The 12,620-nt window shown below is 34.8% G+C and overlaps 1 protein-coding gene across 2 annotated transcripts in view; it reads right to left on the bottom strand.

Annotated features, from left to right (window-relative positions):
• The window catches only part of LOC135143101 (heterogeneous nuclear ribonucleoprotein U-like protein 1), a 102,255-nt gene that overhangs the window by 57,752 nt on the left and 31,883 nt on the right, over positions 1 to 12,620 (bottom strand). For both annotated transcript variants that reach the window (XM_064074961.1, XM_064074962.1), the window contains exon 9: positions 133 to 261. In XM_064074961.1, coding sequence (XP_063931031.1) covers positions 133 to 261 — 129 coding nt within the window. The remainder of the gene's footprint in view (positions 1 to 132; positions 262 to 12,620) is intronic.

Raw genomic sequence — 12,620 nt, 5'->3', positions numbered from 1 at the left:
GGTTTATAAACAAACAAATACGTATGCTAACCTTATTATATCATTCAATTCGCTACTATTATCTGAACATAATATAGCAGCAAATTCAACGGAGTATACATTAAGTATAAGTTACTTAAATTTTTAACCTACCTGATCAATGATGTAGTTTCTTCTGCGCAAAGCAGCTATTTCTATCAATTTGTTTAAAGATTTTTGCAATTTCTCCAATAAAATATTCCAGCTTCCTTTGTATTTGGTTTTCAATGCATCACCAGAAACCTGAAAGTCGACAAGAACGATTATTTTTTTATTATTATTTTTTTAATAATAAATTTAAATCAAGGGCAAAATGGGAACTCCAAGTAACACGAAGGTTGAGACAAAGAGAAAAATGATTTTTCCGACAAGATTTGTGATATAGAGAATTTAGGTTAGCCAAAAAGATGTATCTCCTAATAGATTTCTGATTTTATTTAACATTAATTTAAATATTTAAATTTTCAGCATTCTTTGGGTCTACGTAAATTCGTAAACTATGACTACACTGCCAGTAATACCAATTCCATTAAATAAGTACATGAAATTTTATCTTTGGAAGAACAAGATACATAAGACATTAACGACATTCATAATAAATGTAATACCAAACTGTATGTGTAAACAAAATTCGTTTTTGCTTAATAGTTAGTTTCACTGAAATTTCCATTCAAGTCTGTTAGAAACTATAATTTCAATAGCCCGTCTTCAGCACCATTATTTAAATTATTTATTGTTTATCTAGTATTATAGTAATCAAGTTATAAAAAATTTAATCTATATTTTAGTTAATGCCCTATTCGCGACTACTCTTCCATTATATAATTTAAACAAAATGACGGCACTGTTCTTACCGTATCTAGAAGCAGCAAAATCAACCAACGATTCCTTTTCCACATATATGTCAAAAAGCATTGATGAAAAATTGATCGAAATTTATTTCTGTAAAACTCCCCTCGCTTCTTTGAAAAATTATAAAATTAGATTTTACTATGTGTGTTTTGCGATAACCTCTATAAAGTAAAAATCGGTGCCATAAGTAACACTCCCGCAGCCCCTGCGTGGGGACACAAACTGCATGCGATTGTGCAAATTGCATCAGTACGGACAATGTAAAATATATTTAAAGCAAATAACCAACAGCCTCCCAACAAGTAGTAACAAGCTTTCTTCCGATGTGTAAACAAGGACTTGAAATTGCGTTTATACATGGGAAGAATGTCAGTAGAAAATTGTTTTAACTTGAATAAGCTTGTCGCCTCGAGACAGGGGATTAAAATGATTGATTCAGCCACAGTCGAACAGAATGTTGTGAATATTATTATTATTATTATTAGAATTTTTACAAAATAAAGACGGGCGTATTCTCTTTTTGAGAAAGTGGGGTGACCTGTTAATAATTTAATTAATAAAAAACTTATTTTACTAAAAATTGTTGGTGGGAATAATTAGCTAAATTTTGGTTAGCATTTAACCATCTCCATCATATTTTTAATATAGATACAAAATTTGACGACAATCGGTCCAGCACTTTCGGAGATTACGTGTCTAATAAAAATGGATACATACACCAGACTTAAAACTCTGGACGTAAAATCGGAAGGTGTCAGAGGACAAACACAAAGAAATAAATAAGGGACAATATTTTTTTAGCCGGAGAAGGCAAACTTGACACTTGGAATAAATTTGAAAAGCCGTTAACGTATTTTCAAAATTTTGAAGATAACACACATGCTACACGATAATAGTGTTAAGTATTATTACGTGGAAACTGCCACTAATATTCTAAGTCAGGTTATCAATCCTGAAGAATTTTCTTATCACACTATTAATATCCAAATCAAACTTAAATTCATAGTTGATCAAATAAATTTACTTTTTTGTAAAGTGAGAATCTAGATGTATGAGCGATTTATCTTTATGGGCAATAACATTTTAGTAGTTTTCCCGATGCATCTGCAAGAAACTAATACTTTAACTCTACTTCATTATGAATACTTGAAAAAGTTAAATATGAAACTGGGTACAGAATATTCTGGTATAACTTCATCCTATATTCATTACTTAAAACGCAAATTACCAAAATTAAATAATCAAGAAAAATATGTGAATGCATTACTTGATAAAGTATACATTAAACCTACAATTATATCGGGTGTTTAGAAAATGGCGGATTAACTCTCCGCTACGCTCGTAACAATCAACCGGTGAGTATTGGAAAAAAAAGTAAAAAAATTCCTTCTCACATTTTGGTGGAGTTCTAATGATTTTTAAGTTGATTCTTTTGCTACGTCTAACAAATAAATAAGACATTCATTATCACAAAAACTGGTAATAAAACGGTTAGTTAATATTTCGGTCGGCTATGACCATGTTTAATTACCATTTCAGTTGGAATATACAAAGATATGGTTGTGTTGTTTTTGCAATAATTTGATAAAACTCCACTTGACAGAAATGTTTGCTTAATATATACCTACAAGAAAAGGTACAGATCAACGTAAACCGGTAAGCAGTTAAAAATGTTTGACGCATGGAGGTAGAATAAAAGGTCGTATTAACTCCGTGGTTTGACGTATTGATTTTTGACGAATTCGAAGGGAATGCCATTGCTGCCGCACGAATTTATACTGAGTGTTACTGGGTAAAAGCATTACACAGTAAATGTGATTAGACAGCTTTGTTCCTATTGGCATTCAGTTCCATGATAGGGCCACACGTTGTCCACAGTTAAAGGAGGACATCTTAGATCTTGTGGCTGACGATCCGACAAGAAATGATCGGGACATTTGCAGAGTTGGGCGCGTATCCAAGCACATCCGTATCATTACAATAGGGTAGAACCCTAATTTCACGGAGATGATGATTTATTTACCTTCAATATTTTGTGAACTGATGAGCAACTTAAAAAAAAATGGTTAAAATTTGGAAACATTGGTTTAAGGTACCCAAGAAAAAAACAAACTTAGTAAATGAAAATATATTGGCTAGAATAAATGACAATTGCCGCAGAAGAATACAAGCTTTTTTACATACACAAGGCAGGAATTTTAACAACCTTCTGAAGTGTTTAGACGGTTATGCTTAAAGGTTTTTTTTTGTTGGTTTTGTTTTTATTTATAATGCATTATTGTATTATTAAATGTTTGCTTTTTAATTGTTTATTAATCAAGAATAACACCTTGTTTTATTAATAACAAATGTACAATGATTAATGACTACTGATTTTTATGGTTACTTTCCTAATAGCATATTACATTATGTGGACCTGATCAGATACCTCCCTTTATTATCAGGGATTGCATGTATAGCTTTCGTCAGCCGCTATGCCTCATATATAACTTAATCCTAAAAACTAATATATTTCCCAGTCAATGGAAGATTTCTCAGATCTGTCCTGTATATAAAAAAGGTAATAAAACGGTTTTGAAAAATTATTATCGTCCCGTTACTCATATTTTCAACTTTGCTAAATGTGCGGAAGCGTCTTATGGAATTACAACATGTTCATGCAAGAACTAAATTCTTCCGTGAATACATGCACAATCAGCAGAACCCAAATACTTTGCAATGTGTATATCTTGATGAAACATGGATATTTGAAAATAGTTCGGTATTTTCTTCTAATACCAAAAATCCAGACTATCATGGCGAAATGAATCAACAGAATTTTCTCAAGTGGTTTGAAAAACAATTGCTCATGAATCTTGAGGAACCAACCATCACTGATTATTATGGACAATGCAAGCTACCACAGTACTTTTGCAAACAAATGTCCCAACGGTTCATGGAAAAATGCAAAAATTCGTGAATGGCTTAGACAACATGACATAAGTTCAAATCCACAGCTGTTAAAAACGGAACTTCTTCATTTGGTTGCACAGTAATGCATATACTATTCTCTATCGTTTCATTTAAAATGTCATGTTTTTCAGAAACAAACCTCCAAAAACGTATGTTGCCGACGAATTGGCCTAACAGTATGGCCATAGTGTATTGCGATTGCCGCCATATGATTGTATGTTTAACCCTATAGAAAATATTTGGGGAATTACTAAAAATTATTATTCCAATCACATTGGGCGTGATGGTTATGGTCAAAAAAATGCCGTGGAAATGTGGAAAGAAGCGTTAACACACGCCCACAATGTCGAAAAATACTGTTGAGATATTGCGCCGTTTATAATCGACATTAACGAAGAGTCAGATTATAGTCTTAGTGATTATGACAGTGAAGATTCTAATACTGCAGAGGGCATTCAGCCACTGTAATATGCAGGCTATTTTCCATTACCATCCTAATTGATTGTACTAACGGCATGTTCTGCTGATGTCTTTTATAATCACACTATCACTTCACTGGCCAAATATACAGATCACTGATCAGACGAAAACGTTGTGCAACATGCATACTTATTATTGTTTATACTTTCCTTTTGTATCTATTCCATGTCAATACAGTAACTTATTCTGTAGATGTGACGTGCCCATTGTGGCACTGAAGACGGTAAGCGTATTTCTCTAACTTGAAGCATGAAAAAAATGGGAATCAATTCGCCAGAATTTGAACCGTTAGTTCAGGACTTTGCCGATAGGAGCGCCACTAAAATTTACGGAACCGACTTTCCAGGTAAAACCCATTTTTTTCAATAATTGTTAGTTTTTGTTAAAAACTCTGGTAAGCAATATATCATTAATTTTCCTCTGATATTCCTGTTAAAATTATTCGACGTATTTTGCATTAATTTGTGGTATATTTTGATTTTAATAAATACATTATTTAAATAAATTGTATCACTAACAAACATTTAATGACTCTGCGGCCTGTAAAAAGTGATGTTTGTCAATGTGAGAATTTTCAAGCGATTCTATGATGGTTATGACTCAAAAAACTTGAAAAGAAAACATACAATGGTGCTTTTTTTACGATATTTCTCAGCCATATTTTTTTAATTAATTGAACTGGTCTCTGCGGTCTAGAATATCAAAAAAACTGCAGTTTGATGTATGATACATCTATATTAATATCATTTTTTCATACAAAAAACCAAAAAAATGTTATACCTCGTCTAGCGAGTCCCCTTAAAAGCGAATTGTAATTCTATGTAAGAATTAACCGTAGGATTATTTTAGCCGTGTAGCTGGTGGCAGGGAATAATAACCCCATTATTGTAAGAAATTCCGCCGTCTTATTTCTAGTCTTCGCGGGCGCTCACCAGACCACCTGGAAATCCGTGTTTCAGGCTATAGAATCAGCTCGGTGCTCGCTCCCCGGAGAGGGAGCGGGCGCCCGAGCACCACCGCTCCCGACTGAGGCCACCCTCACGCGATGTCGGTGAAATTCCGAATCGTCACCGACCCATCGTCCATTCACAAGAGTTTCGCAAAATGTATCAGGAATCAGTGGATCAATCAAAAAAATTTAGAACAGATATTTGTTTTTCCTGACTTTCCTGAATGTGATTATGAAGACTATTCCATTCATCTGTCAATTGCTTAAAAACAGTCAATAAAAATAGTGCTTTATGTAGGCGTTACGAAGGTTATAGTGCATTGTAGTGGATATATCTATCTTCCCTGGAAGGTATTCAAGTGACAATTTTTAACAAAAGAAAGTCGATAAAAAATCAGTGTATTTATTTCTCAGAAACATTAAATTAAATGTATAATTAGAAAAGGTTACATTCCTACAGTTTTGACATAAACAAGAAGTTTCACTTATAATTTATCATTTACAGTATTAATTAATTGATTGACTGAATTATATTTTATTAATAATTGATTTGTGATGTTCATCGTCTAGTTGCAATTATTGTTTACAGTATTTAACATTACTAAGATGGTAAAAAGATTTTTTTCCAGGACCACTATGTAATAGCGTCAATTTCGCATAGTCTAGTTGATGTCTAAATACTAGGGATGTACCGACTAGTGGCCGACCGGTCGGATAAGCCGACTATTCGGCCGTTTTTCATCGTCGACTGGCAGTCGGCGACTGGTCGGCTAAACAGCCGATTGGTCGGCTTTTTTTTATTAAAATTAAAATAGTATATAATACAATTAAACCCGGTTTACAGAACCTCAATTAAATATGTAATTGCGATTTAATTTTTAACACGGCGTTAAAGTACCATGTGACCGACTCTACGCCAATCAGAAGTCGCTAATGGCCTTGTTAAACGCGTGGTCAACTTAATCTCAGTTAAAATATTGTATAAACGGGCCTTAAATTCTGTTATTCTTTATTTTTGTACTGAGTTAGTACAAAAAAAAATAAATGTTAAAATTATCCAAACAAATGTAACACATTTTTTGGAAAACAAAGGAACTTTTATTAAAATAAAACAAATTTTTAAGGTAGTCAGAGAAATAGAAAAAAAAAACACACTGTCTGTGGCATTTATAAACCGGTTTTAGCAAAGCCGAACAGTCGGCCGACTAGTCGGTTTTTACTGGCCGAACAATCGGCTAGTCGGTTAGTCGGCCAGACCTACAGTCGGTACATCCCAGAGACTTTAATACATAGACTGGCTGTGTCAGGAAAAACGTGAAGTTTTTCGACCGCCATATTGCTTATAACCGTAAGTGCGCGAAATTTGAATTTTCCGGTCACAAAATGCAATTTAAAATGTTAAATAAAAAAGACAACAAATTGTAATTATTTATTTAGCATAACAATATCTATATGTATATGTAAATTCCTTTAAAAATATTAATGTCCTTGAAACAAAATTAATTTCGTGAATTTTTGTCTTAAAGAGATAGCTTTTTCACGCTCAGTACTTAAGCGGCACTCATAACCTATTCCGAGAGTCAAATAATTTCTCAAAATTAGTTTAAGCAATAAATTAAAATAAGAATTATTTACGTCCAACTAATCCATATTAAACAAATGTTCATTATGTAGAAAAAAAATGTATGGTCCTACTTTGCAAAGTTAAGGCAAACATTTTAGTTACCAAATCATTTTTAATGGCCATATTTACAAACAATCTCGTAAGTCCCGACACACAACCACTTTTATTTCGAGGTCTAGAAACGTTCTGTGCTAGAAACTACTGCTGCTAACCATCACAACCTCACTTAATTTGACATAAAAGTTATAGCAATGGCGTCCATACTACCATGCGCCGTGGCTTCACCAAAATGCATTAGAAATGTTACTAACAGCCAGTCTATGTATTTAAAGTCTCTGGTACATCCCTACTAAATACCTAGTTACGAGCACCCTTACGTTATGAAACAGAACTAGCACGAATTTTCGTTTGATGGAGATGTCAGCTGGAATTGCAAACTGTCAAACAGTCGTTTATAACTGGCGCGTTGTGGTTGTGTACATAATTTTCCTTTTCTAAAAGCAGGTAAAGAAAATGTTATTTGGGATTATTGCTTTTAAGTTGTATAATTTTAGATAGTAAGGATGAGTTCCGACGATTTTGACGAAGAATGACCCCACCAGAAATAATGCAGGAAGCTGCAGCAACGTCTGACCATCTTATTCCAGAAAAATCAAAACTGAAATACGAATTCACATCCCATAAATTTATGGTCTGGCGTATTAAAAATCACGCAGTCTTTTTCGGAAAACGTCTTGATGGCGTATTTTGTTCACATTAGACCTCAGTTTAAGCCAATATCACTTTGGGCAATGTTGCGCACAATGATTGGAATAAAACACAATATAAATATTGCAAACTATCCTAAATTAAAGGCGCATCTCAAAAGGTAATCAGACGGATATCAATATAAGAAATCCAAAGTTTTTACTGCAAATGAGATTTACAAATTTATTAAAGAAGCCCCACATATGGAAAATTTACTTAAAAAAGTATGTAAAATGTTATTAAATTCAATGCAATAATTTTCTTTATTATTAGGTTGTTCTTATTATTGGCACAAGTGGAGCGTGCAGGAAACAAGGACATTAAAATGAGTGATATTGAAGACACAACACATTCACTTTTCATTCATATTCCTATGAGAAAAACTAAGAAATCTACATCCGTCGTAGTATAGGGAAATTTTTATAATATTTGCATAGAGTATATAAATTTTCGACGCAATGTAATTGAGCCAAATATTACTCAGTTATTTCTAAACTTCCAAAACAAGAAGTCGTCGTAAAGAAAATATGACAAATACCAAGATAAGTGGCGGAATATTTGAAGTTGCCAACCCCTTCCTTACATACAGGTTGTACATGTAAGGTTTTTGTATGAAATAGGAAATAATAAAATTATTCTTATATAAAAGTCACGCTCTGAGGAGGACATCAGCAACAATACTTGTTGATGCCGGGGGCGATTTAATGGCCCTGAAAAGGCACAGGGGGTGGAGTTTGTCAACAGTGGCTGAAAGCTATGTTGACGACTCCATAGCCACTAAAACATCAACCAGCAACAAAATATGGTAGTCCATTGAAAACCAAGAAAAACATGCAACCACCGCCACAGAATTATCTGGAACTGAAAATTTTCAAGACATGCCTTCAACATCAACGGCCATATTTGCACCTACAATTCAAATAATTAATTGTTAACATTTTCAATGTATAATTATAGTTTGCAGTTAATAAATAGCTAAAATCAAATATGAACTTCTTTCACACTGAAATATTTTTGAGGTGTGGTCGTGGAAAGTTGTTCGATTTTGTTTTTTGAAGTGAGCTGAACATCAAATGCTCCTAGTAATTCGAAAACTGCGATTTTGCTGGATTACGTATCGTTGGTACGTTCTGTGGAACAGGAATCACGTATCCAGTGCTCGCAAGTCACCGTTGTTATTTTTATCAGGAAACTCCAACTCTACCTACGCCGCTCACCATCTCCAGGAAACTTTTCGATGTAAAAAAAGTCTCCTCGGTTCGATCGCCTCCTCAATAGAAAGGAGTTTCAGGTTTAATGAATTTTCAGGCTTTTTCCAGGAACACTTTCCTAAGACTCGCCGTTTAGCATAGTCATCCAGGCAGTCCGGATACCGTAGGAATCATACCGATTCCTGGTTGATACTAAAACGTCCTGGGCAGCCCCGGTAGCACCGTGATCTTGACTTAGTTTATTCCCACCTCTTCCCGGAGGAGAGGAACGCTGTGCATCGTCAACAGACAAGTGTCTATCCATTAGATCATCAGGGTTTCGTACTATTCTCTTCTCCTTTCTTTCCTGATACATGCTATCTGGAAACGACTTACCGTTTGTTTTCCGAATCAACGAATGTACAAAAAGAAAAAAAAACAATCTTACTTTAGACCGATAGCATTTGTTTTTATGTTTTGATAGTATTTAATTTCAATAGTTTTGTAATTATTTGTACTAGAGTCACCGATTGTTGGCGGTTAACTATCTCATCAGCTCCGTAAAATTAGTGTTTCACTGTTGTTGATCGGTAATCGATCAATTATTTATTTATGCTCGGTTATCGTTACGATATGGTTGTGTTTCACGTTGAATATTGAGGTAGCCACAGTAGCAATTAAGAATTTATCAGGACCTTTTATTACATTGTATTATTTCACTGTTTCATATGAGTAAATATAATAAATTGCTTTTGGATTTAGTTACTAATGGTTATTATCTTACCGAAATTTTCCCTTTCCTCCTGAAATAATGGTATGTTAGTTTGTTATAACAGTGCTGGAATTTGTGCTGTACGGGAGTTAAAGAGATTATATTCGTGGCGACCATTAAATAAAAATTGAAGAACTTTAACGAACATGTCCCCACCCGAGCTAGCCGAGCAGGCCTCAACCTTACCCAAATGAAATTTTGGGTGTTACACTATCAATGATTTCCAAAACTGTTGAGCACTTTTATGGGTAAATGTAGACGTGAATTTTTCCCTTCGCAATTCGGGCTGAGCACCCATATAATCAAGCAAAATTACTGGTTATGTTACACAAAATGGAGTAAATTTTGACAAAAAGCGTTTAAACTGTGCACCACTGGCACTGGCGTAAAATCGTATATTGTGCAACAATATGTGATGCTATGTGGACTGTGTTTATTATATAAGTCTTTGCACTGCACCCATGCCAGATCTGTAGGATTGTACTGGCAATGGTACGGTGGAAAGCGTAGAATACCGGTTCATATCCCTTAACCCTATATAATGTGACAAATATTTTTAGCATTTTAAAAATTTCGTGCCACCTCTTAAAAGGCCTTTAAGTTTTAGTGATTGTAAGAATGCATCTGAGTGACAAAATAATTACTGTTAGTCATTTCTAGCGATCTGGAATCCCTAATACACGCTGACACAAAAAGATAATGAATGAGTCAATGTATTTTATTGATTAACTCAGGAATGGGTCAATAAAATAAATATACTAATACTGTATATACTTGTTATACATATCATTAAAAATGTTGATGACTTCATCACAAAATTTTGTAAAAGAAAAATTCATTTGAGACATACGCGTAGCAGGCTTCTTTACATTTAACAATGTGCAAAACCTGATGGGTCTATTGTGATTTATAATTGTATTCATCTTTTTTAAAATTGCTTATACAGGAGGGGGTACTGAGTCTTGGGCAGAAATGTCGTTCAGTTGTCACAGGTTTTAAACCACACTTTAGTTACTTATAACCAAACTATCAATACTTGACACATTTATTATTTTGACATTGTGATAAAGTTGAGTGTTTTTAGGCAGCAATCGCAGATCCAGCAATGACTTCCTTACCTCAGAGCGAAACAGTATTGTTACGATTTACGGGGGTTAAAATCGGCGCGGGTAAAACTCAACAATTTATTTCTCACCAATACCTACTAATAATTTATACAACTAACCACATACGAGTATACGGCGATTATGTACAAAATAATTCCGACTAATTCTCTCATTGGCTTGGACTCGACTGGTGGTTCCCGGCGGTGGTTCCTATTTAAAGACCCACGCGCTCCTCTCTAGATATTTCGCGATCGAGGTTATTCTGAAGTACCCATCGCGACTTCTGCTTCCAGACTTTTCTTTATTCGAGTGCCACCGTCGATGATGACGAGTCACCGGTACGTTGCACATACTAGAAAACCCATAGGCGTCGTACCAGGACGGCGTATGGGTTTATTTCTAAACAGTATTAAGTCACAAAAATAAAACTTTTCAGGCAGAATTATTTCATTTAATTGAATCAAAGGTATACCACGTTTTCTATTTTTTCTCTTGAACCTAAAATTAAACCCTCATCTAGCATCAGAGAGCATGTAGCGTTGGGAAAGACGCATCAGTCTTTGGATCCGATCACTCTGCATGCTCTTTTACATTGTTTACCAAAGAAATATTTTCTCTTTTTTTTTTCGTCAAAAGAAAATAGAAGAAAGTTAAAAAATCAAATTTGTATATACAGCAGATGGCCATGGATTTCAAAAATCCCACTTCGCTGAAAGCACGGTGGTCAAGCAATGGACGTTCGCTCAAATGTATTTATATCCATTTCACAAGCACTAATGAGCCGTTATATTTCTGATGTCAGTGATCCCTTCAACAGCCCCGCTATTTTTTGAGAATACGTTAAGCACCCAAGGAATTATGCAGAACTGGATGCAATTGGCCTAGTTTTTTGAAAAATACAATTTTCCCGGTATTTCCTTGAAAGTTCAACTGATCTGCAATTCGAATCTCCGAATTTTAAATGTAAATGCTTCACATCCAGGAAGTACACGATTCTTTTATTTGGAATAATTCAAACGTGCTGCCGACGATGACAAGAATTTAAGAAAACAGACGTGGCACTTATTACCTACTAAGTAGGTACGTATCTGATTTTTGTACAATAATTCTCAATAACATTTTCTTTTAGTTTTAGGGGATTCTGGGTATGGGGCATTATCCTGTTGCAATAATGGACCGGCGTGCAACTTTCCCGACCGTTTTTCTATCAAAGCTTTTCGCAATGGACCGGATAACACGTTAGAATAATATTCAGTATTGATTGCAGTTCCTTTTGGCAGATAATTCACAAGAATTATACCATCGCAATCCCAAAAAACAGTTATCATTTATTTCCGACAGACGGAACTGCACGAGCTTTAATTGGAGGCCCTTCTTCAGGTCTGCGCCACTGTTTAGACTGATTTTTTGTTTCTGGGTTGAAATATGGAATCCACGTTTCGTCGGTTATTATTCGTCGCCAAAAATTATCACCGTACTGCTCTAACAAGTCTTTAAGTTGCTGGTAAATCATAACTATTCAATTTTTGTTCCAGTCCCAACAGCAGAGGCACCCAACGAGCTGAAACTTTGCTTAGTCCCAAGTGAGTACGTAAAATTTCATGAACTTGTCGCAATCCAATGTCTATAGTTGTAGCTATCTCACGTATAGTTATTCACCTGTCATCCATTACTAATTTCTCCACAGCAGCGATATATGTATCGCTGACAGCAGTAATCGGGCGTCCGCATCGCGGATCATCTTCTAGCGAAGTTCTTCCAGCTTTGAACCTATCCACCCAACGATAAACAGTACTTTTTCATTCTGCAGAGTCCCCAAATACCTCATGCAGGCGGTGAACTATCACAGATGGCTCTACACCCTCTTTCCACAAAAAGAAAATTATCGCTCTTTGTGAATTCACTGCGTTTTCCATACACCCTAATGACA

The sequence above is a fragment of the Zophobas morio genome, unplaced genomic scaffold (genome assembly GCF_036711695.1).
Source record: "Zophobas morio isolate AGI-343-1 ecotype UQ-CSIRO unplaced genomic scaffold, CSIRO_AGI_Zmor_V1 ptg000058l, whole genome shotgun sequence".
NCBI lineage: Eukaryota > Metazoa > Arthropoda > Insecta > Coleoptera > Tenebrionidae > Zophobas > Zophobas morio.
This window is presented reverse-complemented; position numbering and strand designations above follow the sequence as displayed.